Source organism: Polypterus senegalus, chromosome 13, assembly GCF_016835505.1.
Source record: "Polypterus senegalus isolate Bchr_013 chromosome 13, ASM1683550v1, whole genome shotgun sequence".
NCBI lineage: Eukaryota > Metazoa > Chordata > Cladistia > Polypteriformes > Polypteridae > Polypterus > Polypterus senegalus.
Window position 1 is genome coordinate 71562335 of NC_053166.1, and position 26090 is coordinate 71588424.

Here is a 26090-nt window from a genome sequence, read left to right on the forward strand (position 1 = left end):
ATAATTAAAAAAATAAAATCTAGTTGAGATTGATCCCTGGCTTCAGTAAATTTTTCTTTATTTCATCATTTCTGTTCTTGTTTACATAAATAAAGAATAATAAATAAAAATATATCAATCAACACAAAAACAATAAAAAGAAAATAAAAACAAATCGTAGAAAATTAAGATCTATCAGTATGTTATTGTGTCATTGAGTACAGTCACCAAAGGGCAATGCCAAATGAAATCTCAACACTCAATATTAAGAAATTTCCATTTTTTTTTCAATGGGCAAAGTGCTGAATAATATTGTACACAGGTCATCAATGTGACTCATAACAATGTTGACATCTTTTCCAAAATAGTAAGATGTGCCAGTTCACACACCCTATAAATGACCTCACTTGATCAAAATCAATCAATAGGTTCTTACTTAATCAAAATCAATCAATGGGGCAATTAGAAGGGCTGAGTACTTCAACCCACAAGAAAGAACTGAAAAGTTCATGATGCTCGCTGCACTCTTGAGCAAAGGTGTGCTGGGGTGTGCTTTGCATCGCAGTAACAGGCTAGGGACACCAGATGCAAAAAAAAATAAAAATAACATACTCCAAAAGGAATATTTGCATAGAACTTTCATTCACCTTGTCACGGAAAACTGGAAAATTTGATTATACTAACTTAAGTTGAGTTGGCTATGAACATTTCAATAATGGATTAAATTATTGAGGTGAGGTTACTACTTATATAATTTCTAAGCAATAACACCATCTGCTGGGGCAATAAAAAGATTCCTGAAGGAGTATGAAATTTATATTATTTCTAATTTTAGCATTTTTTAAATTTCAGCAACACCTTGTAAACATGCCCTTGTGACAGCTCTCTGGGCATGCCAGCCACCCAACCCGACACAGACAGACGCAGGAGGCACACTTATAAAAGCACACATGATTTTCTTTTCTTTTCTTTCCTTGTGGGAAACATCTTCCCCATCTCCCACAAGCACAACAACACAGTCCAAAGCATAAAACACTGCACAATAATATCCTTCTCTTTTTTCCTCCACTCCTCAGCAAGCTTCACCTCCCTCCTCCCGGCTCTGGCTCCCTGAGTTCTGTCCGGTGGCCCCTTTTATATGTTACCCAGGAATGTTACAGGTACTTGATGATCTACTTATGGCAGAACCTCCAGGTGTGGCGAAAGGATCACCCATACGGGCTCTGGAGCAGCTGCAGATCCCAACAGAGCTGTATCCAACTCCATCTCCCATGAAGTCCTACGGGAGTCTGAGACACTGTTGCCACCCAGGGGAGCTGCCATCTAGCGTTTTGGAGAAATAATGCTCTGTCCACACTTGCTCCCTCGGTCCTTCCAAGGAAGAGGCGTCCTGGCTGGGTCTATGACATGCTATATGTTTCTCAAGTTCTTAAAAAAAAAAAAATCTAGAATATCACGGGTTAAAAAAAGTATGAAAACTGCTTAAGATGTTGTTAACTAATGACTGGAACACAACTGGAGAATTAGTCAACTCTTATAGCATTCCAAAGCGCTTATAGGATCCATTGGTGATTTTAAATGCCATGTTTCATTAATTTTCTTTTCTTTTGCAGACCAGGTTGTATGTCTTTCTTAGTAAAAACAGCCTAGATCCAGCATTTGACTCAGCAATGTTGAGATTAAAGGTAATGGGCAATTATTTTTAATAGTTATCTTATTAAACTCATGGAAATTAGTACAAAACAAACAAAAAAAATTGTAAAGATTTTTGCTTCCTCAAAACTTTGTACGGATGAAAAAAAATATAAACAATAGGGATCAACAGAAACCCCCAAAATGTTCGCTTCCCAGGTCCTCCCTGCGTGGAGTTTGCATGTTCTCCCCGTGTCTGCGTGGGTTTCCTCCAGGTGCTCCAGTTTCCTCCCACAGTCCAAAGACATGGTGAATTGGTGATTCTAAATTGGCCCTAGTTTGTGTGTGTCCTGTGGTGGGTTGGCACCCTGCCTGGAATTGGTTCCTGTCCTGTGTTGGCTGGGATTGGCTCCTGTGAGCCTGTGTTCAGATTCGGTTGGTTGGAAGATGGATGTATTTGACATATACTACAAGTCATGCATTAGAAAATAATAAGCAACTACCCCTCACTTAACAAGAAAAAAATGCTGCACATTATTCAGTTACATCAGAAAAAGAATCACTTTGTTTCTGTTACATATTTATTGTTAGCCATTCTTTATATGATTTGCAATAAGGAGACCATGGTTCATATCCTGGATCCTCCTTGCAGGGAGTTTACACATTCTCCCTGTGTCTGCATGGGTCTCCTCCGGGTGCTTCGGTTTCCTCCCACAGCAATTTCAATTTCTATATGAAACAGTTTTACCTGGTAGATAAGTAAGTACGTCCAGCACTTCTGTATCAATTTTATGCTACATGCATCAGTCGTGGCCTCTAGAGGGTACTACTGGGCCAAACTCAAATACTGGCTGTGAAGCCAAAACAGGTAAGGAGAAAAACCTATTCATTTAGGAGGGAGTTTTACTGGGTCTGTAAGTGTGTATGTCTGGCACCTCTGTATCAATCAGATACTGAATACATTCTATGTGCTAGCTTACTGCTGTCCGGTGTGCATTATTTACATTGCATCTTAAATCAGGCTTCAGCATATGTAGTCATATAGAGTGAGTTGTGTACAAGCAAATACATTATAAATGTACATGCACTGAAGTGAACGTCAGTGTGAAAAATTCATATGCTTTAAATCAACTTGGCTGCTGCCAGCAATGAGCACAGCTCACAACAGTCAGTTAGTAGTCAGTAGTATTCACACCATAACCATAAATTCTGGAAGAAGCAATACTTTTTCTGATAAAACATCTCCACTACTTCAAGTCCTTATCCCCTGCCCTGCTGACACCTCTGCAATATATGACTATAGAATCGGCATGCCCTATGTGTGATACAGGCTTGACTAATGGTAAATCAAGCTCTGTTACAGAGATGATTTACTGCATAAAGTTAATATGTCTTCAGTAATATCTTTCTCATTGTATAATGAATTCTTAGAAATACTCTTTAATTTACTGCTGCTTCTACATTTTGGAATGTACTTGTATGAAATATAATATTAATTTGACTTCATATTGGATTCCATACCTATAAATTGAATTATAGATGGATTACTCACATCTCCATATAAATTAACAAGTATATTAGCATGGTTATTTTTTTTTTTATATATTAATGCCTTTTACATTTTGTACATTATCTGTAACACAGTACTATAGTGTTACACAGCTTTGCCTGGGAAATTTCTTAAGACAATGGGCATCAGTTGCAGTGCTGTTAATCAAATGTAATCAGATCAGAAGGACTGTGTAATGAACTCTTTTCTGTATATGATATTTGTTATTTTCTTAACCTGGGTTAATATTATTAGTTCACTTACTCTTAAACATGCTACATACAATTGCCCAGGAGTAAAACATTTGTACTCTTGTTTTACCTTGTGACACATTGTATGGAAATTCAAAAGACTTTGTTGGACAGTTATCTTATCCAAAAATCTTGTCCATACATTGTTCTTTTCTCTTGATAAATGAACCTTAGCCTGAAGAGGTCTATTAATTTTTTACATTTAAGATTTCTCACTTAAAGATTTACCAATATTGTTTCTTGTCCTAGTGTGTATATAAACACAGGGAACTCCATTTATTACATCTTGCCTGAAGAAGGGGCCTGAGTTGCCTTGAAAGCTTGCATATTGTAATCTTTTTAGTTAGCCAATAAAAGGTGTAATTTTGCTTGACTTTTCACTACATTCATAATGGCTAACACGGTCCAACACCCTAGTACTACATGCATTGAGTTAAAAGCTTATTTTTTGGTTTATTTTGTTTACCAGAAGTACTGTATGAGGTTCAAATTGTGGTTCAAAAATTTGTTGAAAATATATTCCTATCGCAGATGGATCAGACAAAATACTGTATGTTGGTCTGCTGCTTGTCTATACAGACTAAATAGCAATCAAGACAAAATCCCAGACAACTTTAGGATTCTATAAATATAAGCCAAACTGCTATTTTAAGTCTTAAAAGAGGACATCTTGTCATCCTATATATAAACATTATCAATAGATCAAATCTGATTGCATTATGAAAATAAAAAAATGTTGTTTTTCCTCCCTCATTGATTCTACTGTTTGAAGAATCCAATTAGGTTATGTAACCAATTCAAGTGGCTTTCAAAGGGGATAATAAGAATGCAGTCTGGAGCAGAATGGGGTCAATTGTGGGCCCTGGTGAAAGAAGGTGGCAATGGGATGGAATTATGTCAGGAGTGGCTAGGAGCAGGATGGAACTATGGTGGAAGTGTCAGGAACAGGACTGAAAAATCAATACTGTGCAGACCCCTACCCTGACAAACTAATCTTCTCAACCTGGATATAAAGACTGAGGGCAGTCCCTCATTATGGATATAATGGTAGCACTGCCTCTTGGGGTTCTAACCACAAAACACAAGGAATGTAGCTTTTTGGCACAATATGCAATACATAACAACAAAATCGCATGAAATATACTCATTTACAAAGAACAGGAATAACATTGAAAAGAAAAATATACACAACACAGGGAACAAACCCTGGCTGAAAAAGAGCAGTAGTATTTTGATCATGGAACTTCAAGAATAGGAAGTTTTGGGACACTTCTAGATGCCGTCTGGTTCTTGTATTTATGGAGTGAGAGTTATGTTTGTATAGGGTGGTCCAGATCTAATTATGCAATTTTCATTACGCTATAACTTACTAAGTTTATTACATTTAAAATCACCCAAAAAATCCCGGACCATCGAGAAGTGTGTGAACTGACGACATGAAGAATCGTCTTCGCTCCAAACTGGAATCGTTTCCGCATGAATCAAAGTCACCTAGATGATCTGGATCTGCATAATTAGATCTGGACCACCCTGTATATCTGGTATTATGTCAAGACCATTCAATGTGGGTGCTGTACTGCACCAAGGGTGCGTTAATCTCATCTCATGTTCATGGAAGAGACATGAGAATGTGACCATGGTTTGGAGTGTATCCAGTAAAGAAACCTAAGGGCTGAATGCCTTCTTTTTGTAGAGGATGTTACTCTTTTAGCCTTATCAGACTGTAGTTTTTCATCTACATTGAGTGTGCTGTGGTTAGGATGAGAACCAGCACCTCCAGATCTGAAGTTGTAGTCTTCTCTTGGCTTGTTTTCTAAATGTAAGTTGTGAGTAAGTGCATGAAGTGGTGAAATTCAATTACTGAACATCAGAGTCTTGTTAATGAATGAGGGCAGCAGTGACTGTGAGACTGACTGTCAAATGTGTGCAGTAGTAACAGTTTTACTAATATTGTAGTCGACAGTGGACATGAAATTTGTAAATTTACAAGTCAGTCTGTCATTTTCTAACCACTTTGTCCAGAACAGGGTCATGGGTGTCTGCTGGAGCCTATTCTAGCTAGCATAGGGGACAAGGCAGGGAAAAACCCTGGACAGGAAGCCAGTCCATCGCAGGGGAAACACACACATACACACCCCAACCACCCACTAGGGCCAATTTAGGGTATGCCAATTCACCTAACCTCAATGTCTTTGGACTGTGGGAGGAAACCAGAGCACTCGCAGGAGATCCATGCGGACACATCAACCTACATCCATCTGCATCTATGGTCATAAGCTGTGGTTACTGAGCATAATAATGAAATCACAAGTACATACAGCTAAAATTAGGTTCCTTTGCCGGCTTGCTCAGTTTGCATTTCATTATAGGTTGAGGAGCTGAGCAATTTAGGGGGACCTTGGACTAGAACCACTCCATCTGTATATTGACAAAAGTAAGGGGTGAATCAGGCTTGTAGTTAGGATGATCCCTAAACACATTCTAGGCAGAGATGTGTGCAGGACACGGCCCAAAGGAAGAAGACCTGAGGCAGATCTAGGACATGCAGGAATGGTTATATATTTCAAGTGTCCTGGTAGTATCTGAGTATTCCATAAGAAGAGCTTGGGGATGCAATCGGGGAATAGCATCTGCTATATTCCATGTTTGTTACAATTAATTTACCAAATAAATGATATGACCAAACAACCCTACGGTGATGAGGTTCAATAGTAGGAAGAGGATTTTTTTGTTCATTTGACTAAGCCACTTTTGAAATAATTTTTACATCATCAGGCTAAGTAGCTTTATTTTGTACTTATCCGATTGTAGAACAATCCATAGGGAGACTTGTTACAGTCCTTCTTTTGAACCTATTAAATTCCACTTGTGGGGGTCATTTGTAGGGTCATTCTTGTCTTGTATACAGAGTAAATTCTTACTTGCATATACCAGTCCACATGATTAGTGGTTATAACTGCATTACTTTGGAAAAAAAATACCTTGAAACGCACCTGTCCCTTACCTGAAACAACTATCCTATCTTAAAACTCCCGTCTTCCTTATTTTTATAGGTATGATTATTAATATAGCGGTTTCAATGCACTCTTTTAACTAAACTGAATACAATCAAAAACATTTAAACATAAAATGTACACCGGACTGAACATAAAACTTTATACATAACATCTTTTTAAGTATTTACTTTCTTATACCCAGTACTGTTGTATATAGGAATGGATGGGTGTTCGTTTACCTTTTACACCGGCTTAGGCGAGGTAAGTCGCACATTAATTTCAAAGTTAAGGCTTTTTTAAAAGCATAAGAGAAGGGACCCAGACGCGATGAAACTTCTGATTTCAGTTTTTGTTATTTAGGTGTATGCCTTTGTCGGGCACTATAAATGTCAATTATAATAGGATTCGTCTTTCTTTCGAATTATTTTGCGAAGGTAACGGCAAGACCAATAGTACTATTCTTCTATTACAGCCGTTGTAGCTGGATGAATTAAAAACTAACTTCGTCCTCATCCAAATGACTGTTGAAATGAAGGGTGGGTTTAACGATCGAGCACGATACGTTACAGTTTTTGAATTGTGGGCGGGTTAAATGGTGTTTCTTTTTTATTTCTTATATGGACTCAAAATTACACCGACGACAGCCACTCGTTCGCACCAGAATGCGCGACTCAACCAATAGGCAGCGCCCAGCTACAACAAGGGGCCAGGGTACGTTTTAGGGAGTTAGAGAGTGTTTATCGCCTTTACCTTCTCCGAAACCTCGCGAGACCTCGTAGCATCCACAGGGCAGTATCTTGTATCTCTCGCGAGAACCTGTTTTTGGCAAGGGGGTGGAGAGAGTCCGGGAGAGCCGGAGTGATTTTTTTATTTATTTATTTAAATATAAAAAATGGCCGCCACAGAGAGCGGAGAGGAGAGGCAGTAAGTCTGAATTAAAATATATATTCAGTGTTGTTATTTTAGTAAGGTGTATAAAGGGCTAATATTTGAAATATTCAACGCATTTTTCGGGGTGTTTAAATGAAGGGTATTGGTTTTTGCTTTATTTTATAAGGGGTGTTTCAGATTTGGGGTAAATACCCCGCTAAATGGGAGTATTTTCACCCGCCCCCCCTCACAGTGGGGTAAAAAATACTGCAGCGGTTCTGAGAAGGGAGAAGATGACTGTATCCATGTCTGACGCTTTTATTAAAAACTGTTCATGTTCATGCCGATTCCCGTCAGGTCCGTGTCTTATATCGTTCTGCGTTTTTTTGTGGTGGTGGTGGAGTGGGGGTGATCACCACATCTGTATTCTCTTCCTATCTTGATAATTTATTTTTTGCAGAATAGATAGCTCCTTTATGTTCCAGTATAATCAATGTCCTGTTGAAATGTCGCTTATATAAATGTGTGGTGTTCCTCCCCAATAATGTAGTTAAGCTGTCGGTGTATCTATAGCGGCTATGTGCGCATTTTCCTGGGCTGTGTAATTCTCTTTACAAATGTGATATTATTGAACTTTTGGGTTTTGAACTTGTGACATAACGTGCACATCTTTAGATTGCATATTTTTTGTTTAATAATAATATGTTATTACCGGAATTTTATGTATTTGTATAAACCAGAAGGAAATCGGTGTATTTTAATTCCCCCTGTGCGCGCTGGATTATTTTTTTTTCTCGCCTGTGACCGGAATGCTGCTTCTGCACACGAGCTGGCAATTGCAGGTCGTTGTAAAATAAATAAATCCCTCGATAGAGGAGAGGGAGGGTGTAGATGTACCAAACTCACAGGCGTTAAGAAATAGTACCTCGTTACATTTCCTTGCATTCATTGCTCTTTATGTGTTTTTAAACAATTACACATACACGTTAATGAAAAGACACCGCGCACGGAGGCTTGTTGCGTCATTTGTTTATGCCAGAGAAGGAATACTGGAGCCTCCAAATCTTTTCACATTCGTTTGTTTCCGTTACGTTGCTTTACTCGGCGATTTTTCCGCACCCACCCTTTACGATCATTGCTGTTATTATTATTACCCCCTTTTTAACTGTCCTTGGGAAGTGCTGCGTGTGCCCGTTGTGCGACTAATGTGCCCAGATTGATATCAGCTGAGTGTGTGCCTATGCATGGGTGCCCCTATTTATCTGATACATTTTATGATTTGTATCCTTTAGCCATCAAGTTTCAGCTTTGAGGTCGCTTAACGCAGTTTTGACTTTTGTACTGTATAACAATTCGGAGTTTTAAAAAATGAACAATGAATGTACGCTAGCTAAATAAAAGCTTAAATACACCGGTGCACTTCGCATTTAACGCCACTGTTCTGCCTTCGCCTGTAAAGTGCGTCATTGTGGAAAGCCGACTCCAGCTGCCTTTTACCGCCCAGTGTACACTTGTATTATTCCTTCCTACTTCAAAAAAATACAAACATTTAAATTGTAACATTTTACAGTGTGACGTGACGGAGGAATGTGACAGTTGATGATGCAGAATGTACTACGATTGTGTGACACGCAGATTACGTTCTTCTAGAGGAAATACATTTTCCATAGATTAATAAAAATGTGAGCAGTAGCACTTGTGTACTCTTTGTTAAGCGCATATTATGGGCATGTGCCCCACTGCTTGAAGAAGGGTTCAGGGTGTTAAGTGCATTTATTTTGTACTGAACTTTGTGTAACACTCTGTGGTGCCAAGCTCATGTTGTGAAAAAATGTCATACGAAGATGATTGCTGTGGCTTTCTAAAATGTATATTGTTTTTAATTTTGTTAATAACTTTGTTAATACCTAAACTAGGTCTGTGCATTGGCAAGAATCTCATGACACGATTTGCTTCCTGGTAAATCTTGTATGCTATGATGTTAACTGAAAGACATATTAAATGGAAAAAGGTTTTCAAGGAACATTTAGTGTCTTTTTAGTTAAACACGTGCTTAATTGCAATTTCATAGAACTTAGAGCTGTCCGAAAAAACAAAGAAGACTTTCATTATTTCCTTCACTTAAAGGTTACTTTTAAATTAAAAATAGTCAGAAATGAGCTAAAGGTAAAAAGTTGCACAAATGTAGATGGATGTTACTTTTAATAATTGGTATATTTTATTTAGTGCGCATTACTTTTGTTGGAAACATTAAGCCATTTCTTACATTTAAGGTTTAATATGTAAATTGATTCTATGGACACTAATGTTATTTGACTATTCTTCCAACACGAGAACCTGTACATGTGACTTTTTGACTGTTGCCTAGTTTTTATTTAGAAAAACTATTAACTTTTTTATAATTTATTATTAAAAAATTTTTCATTGTCGGTATTGGGGTATGATGTCAGTTTGGGGTGGTTGACATTAAGCACAATTAAATGATATCTGTTATAGTGGTTCTTAAATAGGCAAAGCACTTTTCTGGGGGAAGTGATGTGGACAGTAGTTGTATTCCACAGTCCACTTCTGGCGCAGGTAAGGATTTTAGAAGTTGTTTTTTTAGTTCTGCCAGTTACTTAAGTGATGTGTCTGGTTTGCAGCTAGACTGTGAATTTGAGACTTTGCCTACGATTACTTGTGGGGTTGGGGTGTGCGCTGAACCTTGTTTTGTCTTCCTTAGGTTTCTAAATACTGTAGCTTTTTATAAAACTAAATATGTTTAAGTTACACAGCGCACATAGCCTGTAATTTATTATTGATGGCCAACGTACATTTTAAAATAAATTTAATTGAAGTTTTAGTACCTCCTTATTTAGTTTAATAATTTTTTTTTTTCCAAGGTGTAGCATTATAAAATAAAGGTTTTGCTTATACTGTCGCTGAATTGTATGGAGAGCAGAAGTTAATAAAATGCTGAGCATGTTTAAAATAGTTCTCTTTTTTGACAACTGTGAAATAGTCTTTACCCTTTTAACATGTTTCTTTGCAAATAGAGAAAAAAACTTAAGTTTTTATTCCAACTTTCAGACTGCTTTTTGTAAAACATTGTACGGCTGTTCAAACTTGTTAACTTAAGGTGAAAGCCACAGAACATGCAACAATTTCAAAAGATGTCTTTCAGGGTAATTTTAAATAGAAACCGCTTTTGGCATCCATGGGTGGCATTGTGTCTTATTTATGTGGATAGCTAGCTATGTATTAGGAAGAATTTGAAAGGCATTTTATAGAAGAAAGTTAATGAAGTATGTCTGTCGATCATGTATAGTACTGGATGAGTTTGTATGCCTTACTTTAATTCTGTCACTTGCTTTATAATTTCGGTTTTAAAAGTTACATAGTTGGCTTATTTATGTGTCTGATTAGCCTTGAGACCAAAATTTAAATGCTGAGTAAATGTGAAGGTATTAGATTCTGCATTATGGCATAAAATATTTAAAAAATTGCTTAGAAGATAAATACAGAATACAGTATTAGGCATTTGTATACATGCAAAGTTAAATTAGTCATGTCACTTATATTTTTGTACTAGTAATATGGGTAAGAAGTTGAAATATTATTAAGCTGAATGTGAATCTGCAAGTTTACATACTCATTTACCTTCACTGAATTAGTCTTGGAGTGCTCAAGATTAATGGTAAGCTTTTACCCAGCAGTTAACCATACATGTTATTGTCAAAGAATTTTTAAATATGACCATACGCTTTTTTGCTAAAATTTGTAATTAATATTAATGCAGCCTTTTGAAGGCTGTCATATGTATTGTGTCTAATAACCTAACACATGATAATATTATTATATTGGATGTGTCATTTATGTTGAATTACTTGCTTATTTGGAGCATATTAAGCATTAATCATATCTTTAATCCTTTAGTGTAGTTGTAATATTCAATCTAGTATAAGTGCTAGGGAAAGTCCTGAAAAAAGTTCTTTGCTTGCTTTGTTTTGTAAAATTAATTCTTATTAGTTTCTTGTTTTGTTTTGTAGAATGACGTTTTATTAATTGCTTTGTAAAAAGAGATATTTGATGAGTTTTCACAATAGCAGGTTTAAATATAATTACATTTGCTTATTAATTTGTTATAATGTATATTTTTTATTTATTGACGTAGAGGGTTGTGTGTGGCTGGTCCCATTTGATTAAAGTTTTGTTGACTTATTAATTTTACTTTAGGATTATTTAGCTTATTTTAAATTTTCTGTCGACGTTCTGACGAGTCATTTAACTGATTATCAAGCCAATTTCATGGTAGTGACTTTAAAGCAATTTTGTTACCAGGATAAGTGTTTATTATATTTTGGTAATAGACACAGTTTTTTCCTTTTTTGTAATAAATGAGATTGTTCAACATAAATAACTTAAAATTCCAAAGTCAAAGGGTAGTTTTTTGCCCTAAAGACACTGGGGTGTCATGTTACTTGTGCTTTTATTAATACCATCAAAGTATGAAAGTAGTTTTAGTAAATGTGTGTATTGTACATGGCTGTAAGATGTACAGATACATTTTGTTTCATTTCAATGTGATTGGTGCCTTATTGTTTTGATGATGATGATAACGATGATATAGTTGTTTTATAAAACTGCAAAAAAGTTATTTTGATACTTAATATGCTGAAAATGGTAAATGAAATGTAATTCTAACAGGTATGAATAGTTTTTTTTTTCCACATATTGTGTTCAGCAATAGTTTAAAAACTGTAAGGTCTTAAATATAATAGTTTTGTAACCTGTAGAATATTCTTAAGTAAACATTTGTAAACTGAGAAATCAGCCATCACTTTCTGAACATTAAGTTGTGGTTCATTTTGAATGAGGGCAGGAAACAGGAAGTGCATGTTACAAGAGGGTAAACCTTTTTTTGATTAAATTTAGCTTAAATGTAACTTGTTACTCAGCATTTGCAGAATGATTAATTTTTTTTTGCCCACTTAATGTTAAAACTGTATTTCTTATGCTGCCCTATATAATATGGATATGCAATGCGGTGCATGGTGTCTTTGAGACAGGCATGCATTTTGACAAGTTTAAAGAATTTTTGCGCTTGTAAAAAGTTCAGGATCTTGGGAACTTTGGTTTTTTGAGGATTTACAAACTTTAAAACCACTGTTTTTTACCTGTAATGGGCAACAATATGTAATATTGATTTTAATGATTGTGGGTTTGCTTTTCATCTTTTTACTCTCTAACAATATACTCGGATTAAATATTTAGCTTATTCCTTTATCAAAAACAAGACATTTGGCTTCTTTTTATATACTTGTATTGATGGTTTTATTTGCTCCAAGATGCATTAAATGTTTAGGCTTCACTGATAAATGTTTTGCTGTTATTTTGTGCTGTTTCTCATAATCATAAATTTATTAGGAAAGTGTGTTTCATCACTTTTTAGTGAAACAACTGGTTGTATTATGTCTCTACTCTTTTGACATGTTGAATCATGTTGATTTGTATTTTTTTTTTTTCCAAAGGAAAATGGAGAAGAATGTAACATTGCAATATTGACAATTGGAGGAAATTTCCTCTTTTTTAATTTATTCCTTGAGTGTGGCTAAGGAGTCCAAGCCACAGTTATCAATAATATTTTTTTGGGCTTAATTATATCATCTGCTCAGTAGATAGAAAAAGGTCATATTCTTTTGACACCACTGTGTTACTTTTGAGCTGATTTAGAAATACCATATCTTGAGGTAAATAATTTCAGTTATTGACTCTTTAGAGGAGAATGTGTTTTGGAATTTAAGAAAGAAGCAATAGGTGAAATTGATGTAAACAAAAAAATAAGACCTGAGTTTTGGGAAGCACTTTCAGATAGATTGTCTTGTGAAAGACACCATACAAAATAAATATTGGTATAATTTTTTTTTTTCTGTAGTTGCAGACAATGATATTTATTTGAACTTTTGTACGATAACTAGGGCTGTTCGATATAACGATATATATCGGATGACAATATGAAAACGTCTATCGCTGCACATTACGCTATCGTTTGTTTCGTGGTGTCGCAAAATAAACTGTTTACGGAAATATTTTTTTCATTGTTTTGATGGCCACCACGTGGATGCAGACACACTAGCATGGCTGATGAAGACGAGGCAACACCAGGTAGCTCCACAGAGAAGGACCTTGTTCCTAAACGAGGGGCTACCTCTGTAGTATGGAGATGGTTTGGATTTGAAAAGTCTGACACGGACCAGAAAACGGTACTGTGCAAATTATGCTGCAAACCGATCGCTACCACAGACTCCAACACGACAAACCTCTTCTACACCTCTGCAAAAAGCACGTGAGCGAGCATGCAGAGAGTTTACAACTGAGAGGCAGGCCACGTAGGATATTACAGTTGTAAAGGTACTATTTAAACGAGCAATGTTAAAAGCTTGGAAGATTAATTGCTACCAAAACAATTTGCTTAAGGCATAATTTTCCTGCAGCGTTTGCTGTCAGCGTTAATCTTGTTAAAATTACGTTTACGCCACAACTGCATTAACGGCAAATCTCCGTTAGCGAGTTACACGCGGATCGCCCGTGCTTGGGGCTGAACAGCATCAACACGTTAGCGCCGTCCAGTCCCACGCACGGCGATCAGCTGTAACTCATTAACGGAGATTTGCCACACTACGATGTGCAAATTAACATTTTACTAGAATGTAGCCTAAAAAATATTTTATTTAATATTATATATTTAATATATTTTTGTCGTAAGCCTTATTGCTGCTACAGTTTGAAGTACAATGTTTACATTTGGTTTTGACAGTTAATGTTAGACTTGTATTTATTTTGTTTAAAGGGTTTATTGGCCTTATATAGTTTAGTTGTTAGTGCTTTGATCCTTTTATATTTAATATATGTTGTGAGAGTTATTGCTGCTACAGTTCACATTTTGTTTATGTCAGGCATTTTATATAGCAGTATTTTATATTGGGCCTTTAGTAATTTGTTTTTGAAAAGTGTTTTATATTTGATACATTAACATTTTATGTTTACATTCTAAGTCAAACATTTGCTCAAATGTTCTAAATAAAAGAACAGAAATAATTACAAGTTGAGTACTTTTCATTTTGATTTTTAATTTAAATGAAAAAAGGAGTGGTGATTATATAAACTATTCACTGAATACAAAGAAAATGTACTATATCGTGATATCGGGATATGAAATGAAATATCGGGATATAAGATAACAGAAAGTTACCATAACATATGATATTAGTACTAGGGATGCACCGATAAGGGAATTTTGGGCCGATGCTGATATCTGATAATGTCTAGGTACTTATCTGCCGATACCGATATACATATTTATAAGAAACAGAGAAAAATGAGACTTGATCTGTCTGGACAAGAATTACAAAGTGAACATTTATTTGTATAACAATTTTGCACTACACATTCAGTCATTAAAAACAAATATCTGCCACATTTGGCTGGCTACCTGTTGGTTATATGGGAAACAGTTCCGCAGGTTGTTGTTTTAAATAACACTTTTTCTTTTTTGATGTAACAAATGCAACAAATTCAACAATAATCGAAAAAATGAAAACTGAAAAAAAATGTAAAATGTACAGTGACAATGAAATAAGCAATACCACTTAAGAATAACAACTTTTGTAGATTATTTACAATAATTAAAATGGCTTCTGATCAACCACATTTGGCTGACTATCTGATCCTTTGTTTTACAGTCTGCAGTATTAAACACATAATACTTTTTTTCCTTTCTTTTTGATGGAATAAATCTAACCAGTCTATAATTTTTAAAAAACAGAAAAGCGTGCAACAGTAAAGAAATAATTCTTGTTCTGGAGGCTTATCATTCTTTTCTATTTTTTAAGCATGATGGGGAGGTTTTTCTTAACGAGCAAGAACATCTCTGCCTTGTTACAGGAAATTCTGTTTCTCTTTTCTTTGATCGAATTAGAAGCCAAACTGAATAATCTCTCGCTGTCCACGCTAGTACATGGGGCTGACAGGAAGTTGCCTACTACTTTGGCAATGGTAGGAAACTGACTCCAGTTGTTGTTCCAGTATTTCAGTGGATTTTCATTCCTCGGGATTGGTGCTTCAGAAAGAAATTCCTGCGCCTGCTGAGTAGCATGCATACATATACAGCATTATACTCTGCGTCACCTTTCACATCTAAAAGATAGATCTGCATTTTGGCTTTTACCAGGGCTGTCAGATTAACGTTAGAATCCTTACAATAAAAATAAGTATATGGCATTTGAATTTAATGGATGTCTGTATTGTATTTGCTGTTTTTGAAACATTTTATTATTAATATTTTTGCTTTTTACTGTAGATCATGATCTGCTTACAGGTTGCTTATTAATGCTTAAGAGACTCGGGTGAAAACTGTGGCTTCCATGAATGTGATTGGCTCTCCCACAAAAAGCAACGCAAAGAAAAATAAGACATGCACCGCACTGTCTAACGACAATGTTCAAAAGAAAAACAAACAAAATTGTCAGTGATTGCTCAAACAAAGTAAATGCAGTCATTTTTTCCTTGAGGCCAGAGAACATTATATCCCTGTGTCTATTTTTTACAGGAAATAAACTTAAGTATTGTGACCCTTTATGTGTTTTACATATGAAACAAGTGTATTCAATGTTACTTTGTGGTAGTCTTAAGTATTTTGTGTATTATAATCAATTGTTTAGCAGACAGCATTATTCAAAGTAACAAAAAAATGTAACATGAATTTAAGTGTTTATTTATGAAACTATTTAGTTAACACTCACTGAACAAAAATATGAAGCAAAGAAGCATAGGCTATAGTTGGCTCATTCGCTTGATGAAAACTAGCGATCTTTAAGATGGGTGTGTTTAACACAGAAGATGACGACCGTTTAACCAATGACTAATAACAATATGGGTTAACAATTTAGAAACACGTATAGGCTGATCCTAAAAAGTTACTTGCAAAAACAGATCTGTAAAGTCCCACAATAGTGTCCAGCATGTCTTAAGTAACATGAAGCCAAAGTTAGTGCGAGGTAAAACCGACAACCACTCTTTTACATTCGATTGCCGTTTTTCTTTCTTGCCTTCCAAGATTTTTTGTACAATCGAATTATGTTAGAATAATGGTATTCGATCCAACAGCCCTAGTTATATACTTAAAACAATGTTGTAAAGATCTCCACAGAGCTTTTTTCTTTTTCCTTTTTTTTTTTGGTTTTTGTTTTTTGTTTTTTAAACTCGCCTCTGTTGTCATCTGGCTGTTTTCCTGAGGCATCAATGTGTTCTCTTCAAGAATTTTGTTGTACGTTTAGAAGAGTGTGCATGCCATCTCGTCATTTATCTTGGCCCTTTTCTATTGTGGGCAATCTCTGATTCACTCGTTTGCATTTCATTTGATGCAAGTACTACTATCTGAGCTTGCAACATTTTGAGCGCCAGTGATTTTACATGTGCATCGAAATAGCGGTCTTTGTATCTCGGATCTACAATAGTGGTAACACAGTACATAGGTTCTGTGTAAATCTCAATGAAACGATTGTTTACAGCCTCCAAGAGAGCGCTTTTACTGGTTTTGACTCCGAAGTCAGTATGAGTGCTTTTAGTCAACAGTCATCTTAAAGTATTAACTGAGGGAATAACATTAGAGGCCAAGGCTTCAGACTGGCAAATTTCTTTTGTCAGTTGTTCAAATGTAGCAAGGAGTGTGATTATGTTCTCGATCAGACCCCACTGATTAGGTATTAGATTTGCAGGTAACTCAAAATTGGAGGCATAAGCCCCTAGGGCTCTTTTCTGTTCCAGCAAGCTTTGCAGCATATAGAATGTGCTGTTCCATCTAGTCGAAATGTCTTGTTGAAGCATTTTCGGCTGCATATCAATTTCAGTTTGTATAGTTTTAAGACGCAAGTTGGCTAAATGTGAATGCTTAAAGTGACCGACTATTTTTCTGCCGATCGCTATTGTATTCAAAACGCTGCGCTGGGATAGTACGCCGTTGTTAATAGCAAGCTCTAAAGCATGAGCCATACATGGCAAACTGGGGATCCTGCATTCTTCCATAGCCTTTGCAACGTTACGTGCGCTGTCTCGTAATACTACATGAACATCCTCTTTGGGTAATTTCCATGTTTCAAACATTCTTTTAAACGCCACAGAGAGTGCAGCACCCGTGTGTGATCCAGAGCATTCTTGTGAATGCAAAATTGCTTTCTGCAATTCAAACTTGCGGTCGATCCACTGAGCAGTTAAACTAAGCATACTAATAGCACTTGTATCAGATGTCACAGACATAAGCTTTACCACTGATATATGGACATCTTCAGCAAGGAGTTTGTGCACATGACTTTCCACAATCTTATGTAACTCTGGAAGCGCTATGTCAGAAAAATAATGGCGACTGTATCTTCTACAACAGAAAATGGCTGATCGTCCAGAGTAATAAATTACATCACCTTTGCAGTAATTGTTTGAGCTTTAGGGTTGTCTTTATCAAATTGCTTTGATTTTTCAAATAACTGATCAACATGTTAAGCAACTACAGTTTTTGATTTTGTGCACGGTGGCGCAGGATTCTCCTCTTTTGCTCTGAGGAATCATATATATATATATATATATATATATATATATATAAAATCAACCAAGTCGGCCAACCATGGGAAGCATGACCATGGGGTACGCACGACAGAGCCCCGTCCTCCAACTCTAACCCTCCTCCTGAGCCCATCCTCGTTCTCGAGGCATGCGCACTGCCTGCTCATGTGCCCGCCCCCAACACCTCACCAAACATGTTTACATGCTGCATACAGCGATTCCCATCCACGACAAACATGCTTCTTCTTAGATAGTCCTGCAGGAACAGGGAAAACCTTTGTCTACAAAACCCTGATTTATACCATCAGAGCTAGGGGAGACATTCCTACAACCGTAGCATCTACAGGAATAGCTGCAACATTGTTACCGGGTGGACGTACTGCCCATTCCATTTTTAAAATACCTTTGAATCTGACTACTATTTCCACATGCAACATCAAACCTACCTCACCACACGCTCAACATCTTCTGCAGTCCAAATTGATAAAATGGGATGAGGTGCCAATGACACATGCATACGCATTCCAGGCAGTTGATAGGTTATTACGTGACCTCTCGGGTGACACGCAGTAGCTTTTGGAGGGAAAACAATACTATTGGGTGGAGATTTCCGACAAATACTCCCCGTCATTATGCGTGGCTCCCGAGCACTTACTGTTGCCAGTTGCATTAACAAACAACCTTTGTGGCGTCACATGCATGTTCTTACACTGACGACAAATATGAGAGCTCTTCCTCACGAATAACATTTCGCAAAATGGCTCCTCAATGTTGGAGATGGGAAAAACGAAACAGCTGTAACATTACCCTCACATTGTTTTCCTTTTAATTCTGATCCCGTTCAACAACTATACGGCGACATAGACTTCTCAACTGTCACTCCGGAACAACTCAGTACGCGAGCTATATTAAGTGTCACCAATGAAGACTCACTACACCTTAATGAACAAGTACTGAAACTTATCCCTACCGACGAAGTAACTTTCACCAGCGTTGACTCCATCTTCACAGACAATCCCGCAGATCAACTTTCATTCCCCGAAGAATTTCTTAACAGTCTTACTCCCACTGGCATGCCTCCACATAAACTCAAAATTAAAATTGGTTCAGTCGTCATGCTTCTCAGAAACCTCATGCCAGCAAGAGGTCTCTGTAATGGCACTAGACTGACTGTTACCAGCATTCACCGCAATGTACTGGAGTGTAAAACTCTCGCAGCTCCTACCTCACAAACTGTTCTTATTCCTTGGATTTCCCTGACCCCATCAGATTCAAATTTGCCTTTTACTTTTACATGCAGACAATTTGCTGTTAGATTAGCCTTTGCAATGACAATTAATAAGGCACAGGGCCAAACTTTTAAAAAAGATATGCCTGTATTTGCAAAAAACAGTTTTCAGTCCCGAACAATTGTATGTTGCTCTCTCCAGAGTTCCATCTTTACATTCAATCACAGTTGTATCCTCAAACCCACCCCATTTGGATAACTGTGTCTTTCAGGAAGTATTCACCCATCAATGAATAATTATGCGGTGTATGCTACGCCGCGGGTCAGCTAGTTCTGTATATTTGTCAGGATGGCGTGTCTTCAAGTGTTTAAGTTGGTGGTATTGAAATTTCACACTTTGGTCCCTCCGCGCAAAACATTAGTCGAACAAGTGTTGCAAATGGCATATTTTATGTCATTCTCACTCACTTTGAAAAACTTCCACACCACAGACATTTTCGCACAGTAGCGTCTGGCACATCCGGAACACAGTGAATGCGCCATCAATATAAGTTCGAATTATTGGTCAAATTTATTCCTCAGTTCGAATCCGATAAAATTATTTTAACCCATTATCTGCCGATACAGATATGAATCCGATATTATCCTAGCTACTGTGTTGTTCCTTCTATGGTTTCTTCCACCCGTGGCACCCAAGACCCTGGAGGTCTGTGATGGCTGCATCGAAATTGGGGTCAAGCCTGGGTAGATCCGTTGTTTCCAGGTGGTTTGTTCACCCTATATTCTGTGGGTCAGATCCAGCAGCGAGTGGACCTTGTTCCATAGCATTTCATCACACAGGCTTTCATCTGTACATGACAGGACTGCATCAATCGCAAGCTTCTCCACAATGTGCTCGAAAGTTCTCTGCAGATCTAGCTTTGAATCAAGCCCACTAAGCCCGGGATCTGTCCTTGTATGGAGCGGTCTGGATCAATATGCCACAGATGAAACTGGTGGCCCTGACCACCAGGCTCACAGCTGTACGGGGCAGGATCTGTTGCCTAAGGAAGTCATAATCATCAAGCCTTTTGGGAGGGAGGTTTTGCATGACCTGTAGGGCCTCAACAGTTGAAAAACAGGGCCATGATAGCCGGCCAGGTTCCCCTGTCCCAGCGTATCAATGTTTCAGTGCACTCGAAGCCAAACGGGAAAAACTGTGGGTCATCCTAGGGAGCCATCTTCACCAGCACATCCCTGGGGAGCATGAAGACCGGAACACCCGCAGGAGCCTCATTTTGTCCCACTGGTAACGGGATATCATATGCCTCTTGGGGTTCCATTGGTTCAAGATCCCTCTTCAGGTACCATGTGGTGCGTGAGTCACTGTCTTGCACCCCAAAACACAAGGCTGAGTCTCAGTACTTTAGTAAAACCAGCTTTATTAAACTTAAAACAGGAACAGCACTGTTATGTATTACAGCTGGAACTACCACTCTGCTATACACAGACACAGCAAACAGGCATAGTCGGGGGCCAGGTCAGTGGCCAAGTTATACTGTTCCTTGCATCACCCATTGGTGGCAGGCATGATCTCGATCGGCTCGTAGTTATTTCCGCGGTGCTATGCTGCTGCACTGCGAACCTGCGCTTGCCTCAGCAACGGATAAGCAGTCCTCTACAGATGCGGCAGTCACGCTTTGACGTGTTGTCCCATTTGGATGGGTCCTAAAAGAGTTCAGAAACCTTGCAATATATATTTTTATCAAGCAACAAAAGCACTATGTTAATGATTAATTATGCTCTTTTTATGTTGAAATGCATGTTAACGCTCAACTTAGTGCTGGGTGGTATACCGGTTCATACCAAAAAAAGATTTTTATTTTTGTTATGATATGGATTTTTCTTATACCGGAACACCAGTTTAAATAGCATAAACAACTTTTGGAACATGGCGCAGCGGGAAACTCTTTAAGGGGGGACCTGTTTCACTGCTGCACCGCTAAATACGCATGCAACGGAGTATATGTGTTAGTGGAGGTATTGAACGGTGAAAATGGGCAGAGAACATTCCGAAACGGAAGCTGTAGCAGACAATAATGTTAAAAGGTCTGATGCGGACCATTATGTTCAAATGTGTGAAAACTGATTCTATACTACTGGATAATATTGCAAGCCAAGTTGTACTTGTTTTATTTTTTTTGTGTAATGTACCTGGTTACTGTGTAATAGTGTGACCATGCTGGTCCCCTACATACTCCCTCTTCCCACATGGGAGTCTGTTAAACCAACACCATCGATAGTTATGACCAAGATGAGCTGAGAAATCTCATTGAAGCCAGGGGATGGTGGAAAGTGCTCAAGTGCTTTTGTTAAAAACAGTCAAAAGTAAAACCAAAAGTGTCCGTTGTGCAGTGTTCAGAAAAATACAGTACCTAAATAAATAGCAAATCCATAAAACCAGTGAAACGTGGGGATAAAATCCATAATAATTAAATATGTTAAAATAGAGGTTAAAATGCAGTCTTCTCTCCTCACTTGATCGCAGCCCACCACCTTCTGTCTCCACGGCTCACCCTTCAATGGTGTTGCTGGCGGAGCCTTTGCAGCACAAACTGCTTTCTGCCAACCCGTCTTGGCTGCTGCTACACGGCGCAGCCATACTGTCCGAGGTTGGGACACCTCCCGTCTTCCTTCACGCTCACTCAGTTGCTCCTCAGATCCATCTGGTGGTCTTACATTGCGCTCGCCCCACTCTACACGCTTAGTCAGTGGGGTGAACCAGCCCCCTAGATCGCCTCAGCATGCGCTCCCTCATGGAGCCCCAGCTTGTGCTGCCTTCTCCTTCCTGGCATCTGAATCCTCTCCCATGACTACCTTTTCCCTTCCTTAACCTCCTTGTGTTCTATCTTTTCTTTTTTCCTTCCCCCTATCCTTCCGGGCCATAAATATACGTCTCCGTGGGCGCAACGCCTTATTCACACGCCGCAGTAAGCCAATGAAGCAATTGAGAACGATCAGGTGCGACTTGCCCCAATCACCTCATCAACTCCCCACAGTCGTGCAATCGCACCCACAGAGACATACACGGCAAACTGGATTTAAAAACGGACCATATTATTATTTATTTGTTTATTTTTTTGAAGCTGCGGACCCACTATACCACAAATAGCATTATAAATGCAAACTGCACTTTTATTATTTATGTATATAGCTTAGCTTGAAGCAAGGTCCATATTAATGCAATTTGCCTTAATGACAGTTCATTTGGTAAAGATGTCATTACCAAGTTGCACTTGTTTTGTTCTATTTTGGTGAATACTGTGTAATGTATCTGGGCTTGAAGTTTTGAAGTAATAGTATTATTACTGGAAGTTGCACTATTATTTATTTTATTGTTATTATTTATTAGTTAAAATATTATGCAATTTAATGGTGGTAAAGTTGTTTAAAAAGTCACTTTTTAACATGTCAGTGGAAAGAGAATGTTATCATTAACAGAAAGTGTATTTTTCTCAGACATGTTCAGTGCAATACAACTTTTGACAAGCTCCTCTGGATATTTTACTAAGTCTAAATGCCTCTTTGGATGGTTGACAATATGTTGTCAGAATTGTATTTCAAGTTGTTTGCAAAATTTGTTGAATAAAAAGGTTCTATATTTTGACTGCAACTGTCATACAATGTGATTCCTTCTCTTCATTAGTGCCTCATTAGTGCCCCCCTCCTTGAAAACTTTTACTTTATGGGGCCGTGCAAACCTGTATTAATAATTGTGTGCAAATTAAAATGTTTTTTGTACAGTGTGTAATTCTCATGACAGTGGAATAGGTTATTCTTAGCCAGTCAATTGCAGTAATTGCAGTGGAAAATGTGGTTAACTCATGCATGGGAAAAAAATACCGTCAAATACCGTGATATAGAATTTTGGTCATACCGCCCAGCACTACCTCAGCTATTCAAAAAGGATTCAATAGCAAGTGTTTAGCTCTCTTGGACCAATGACAATATAGTTTCTTTACTTCTCCCTCACTAACTCAGTCAGGCTGTCACCGCCAGACACCACAGCACGAGACACATCTTTTTCATATAATCTCTTACTGTTTTGATCAACTCAACAATTGGCTTGAACCACACAGTTCACATGAAGTACAACCTGTAAAAAAGGCTCACTGCATCCGCAGCAGGCATGCCTTTTCACAGTTTACTAATTGCAAAATGCCCTTCTATCTGGTGGTGGCAGTAAGCCAGCACTGACTCAACTATATTCTGTTGTCTTTTTTTTCAGTTTATGAGAGAATTGATGTTGGTATAATTTGCTGCTGGATCTGCACAAAAAGCAATTAAAAGTTATCTGTTTAAAATTATAATTTATTTGTGAAAATAAAATACCTAAAGACATAAAACCTGTACTTCATTGTTCCAAATTCTGTACAATATGTCCAAAAAAGAAAAACATGATATGAGATATCCAAAGATGGATTTTGCCTCTTCTGCTATATGTGGTATGTGTATCTAGTTACTGAACAAGCTTTTTTTTCATTTTAGAGACATTGGTAGCATTTGGTTCCATGAAAATTTAAACCTGGGTGAAGCAGTACCTCCTCAAAGGCCACACGCTACACTTCATTTAGCGGTGACATTATAGCTAAATTTTGTAAGAAAGGGGCTCTCTTTATCACTTTTTCAAAAAGTAATATAATCTCTACAGTTACTGAACAAGCTACTTCCATTTCAGAAGTCCTGGGAACTTTTGTTAATATTTAGAATTTAAACTAGGGCATTCCATCACAGGGTGGCACATGCACAGTGTTGTACATATGTTTTGAAAACATAGTTTGAGTATGTTAAAAAATGCATGACTTGCCCTTTTTAATGCACTTGTACCTTGAATGTTTAGGATCACATTTATTTAAAATCAGGTTTACCAGCTTGAGCTAAAGTAGCAGAGCCTTTTTGATGTCATCATGATGAGCTAGCATATGCTCAAGAACTGCAGTTGGTGGTAAGGATGGAGGACTGGAAAGTTAATCTATCCTCTTCACAGTTTATGTTAAGAGCTGTAGAAAATTGAGGTGTGTGATGTTGCTGCCTTTCAGCTCAATTTTTTTTTTTATCCATTTCCACATGAACTTTTATTTTTTCAATTAATTTTCATTTTTATGAATTAATTTGCTCCAGTAAAGGGTCACTGTGGGTAGAAGATTTTCTTTTAGAATCTGATAGAAAGCTTGAAACAACCAGTTTGTAGAGGTTTGGGCTACATAGCCAAAAATATTATCATGGTAATTTTTACTGTATTGATCAATCTCAATTTGTTATGATATTGAGCTTTATACTACTGTAAGAGTATCTTAATACTATAGACTGAGTAAACAAAAGGTTTGTTATAATGTAAAAGAAGAGTTACCAACAACACACACAAACTATATACATACGGTACAAACATTGCAGTAATACAAGCTTATATATATATATATAGATATAGATATAGATATAGATATAGATATAGATATAGAGATATATAGATATATAGATATATATATATATATCTATACTAATAAAAGGCAAAGCCCTCACTCACTCATCACTAATTCTCCAACTTCCCGTGTAGGTAGAAGGCTGAAATTTGGCAGGCTCATTCCTTACAGCTTACTTACAAAAGTTGGGCAGGTTTCATTTCGAAATTCTACGCCTAATGGTCATAACTGGAAGGTATTTTCTCCATTAACTGTAATGGAGTTGAGCTGGAATGACGTGGGGCGGAGTTTCGTGTGACATCATCACGCCTCCCACGTAATCACGTGAACTGACTGTCAACGCAGTGCGTAGAAAACCAGGAAGACCTCCAAAAGCGCTTAAGAAAACATGCATTATATAATTGAGAAGGCAGCTAAAACAATAAGAAGCGAGCGAAAGTGACATATACTACCATATTCATGACTGCTGCTACCTCGGAAAGAAAGCAAGGTGTAAACCTAAACTTTAAATTAAGTTCATAGACAGGCTACGCTGGCATTTCACATGCCCACAGGTAATGCGGGATACAAGTTTAATGAGAGGACGAGGATATAAACGAGTTTTGATCACTTTGTAACTAAGTTAAAATTGTAGGTGAAGGGGTGTGCTTATGCAAATTCCGAGACTGTGTTTGTGGGGATTGACAGTTAAGGCGGGTGGGGAGTCACGTCATCATATCCCTCCCATTTACCTCATTTCGCTCTGAGCTGAGCTCAGCACGCCTTCTTCAAGCAACTTGTCACACTGCCACCAAATACTCACAGAAAAATCCACAAGTTAATACACACGCTGTCTCTAGAGTTTCTCCACACTGAATCCTCCAGGCACTACTTACAAAAGGTTACATTGACAATCGTGTTACGCTATTTTTAAAATCTTTCCTTTTCTTAGCACAAGCACAGCTGAGAAGCTTCATGCATGTGCTCCATAACGCTTAAAAATAATGCATTTAATCACACTTTGCATTACAAGCAAAGGGAGCTTTTGTCAATGCATGATTTCCTGGTACACCATTACATTGATCAGCATCCCGATTCATTTTACCCTCGCACCACCTTAGTTTGAGAAGAAGTATGAAAAATATGAGGTTAACACAGAAAAACAGATCACCAATTCAAGCTTTATGAATAATCGATTCGCCATCAATAATTGTTTTGGTAAAGCCATCCTCCTTCCATTTTATAATTTTTCCGCCATTAGCCATGATTAAATGAACGGTAAATAAAGTAAGAGCAAAGCGAGGTGACTTATTTAGGCAGGCATATATATGACAGCAACACTCATGACAATGTCAATCATGTTACGCTATTATTAAAATGTTTCCTTTTCTTTTCATTACTTCTTTAACACACTACTTCTCCGCCTGAGGCGCGGGTATTTTGCTATATATATAATATATGAATGACCTCCAAAGAGCGCTGAGACTTTTGATATCATGAACGTGTGTACAAAGGGGTCTCCTGCCCAGCAAAAGTCGAGCAGCCAGCGCGCGC

The 26090-nt window shown here is 37.5% G+C and overlaps 1 protein-coding gene across 3 annotated transcripts in view; it reads left to right on the forward strand.

Annotated features, from left to right (window-relative positions):
• Window positions 1-7229: 7229 nt before the first annotated feature.
• mecp2 (methyl CpG binding protein 2) overlaps window positions 7230-26090 on the forward strand; it is a 143407-nt gene continuing 124546 nt past the window's right edge. The window contains exon 1 of one of the 3 annotated variants that reach the window (XM_039776097.1): window positions 7230-7331. In XM_039776097.1, the coding sequence (XP_039632031.1) occupies window positions 7300-7331 (32 nt within the window). In that variant the 5' untranslated portion in view covers window positions 7230-7299. Of the gene's footprint in view, window positions 7332-7602; window positions 7635-26090 lie in introns of those variants that run through there. The other 2 variants (XM_039776098.1, XM_039776099.1) reach the window with 2 other exon arrangements.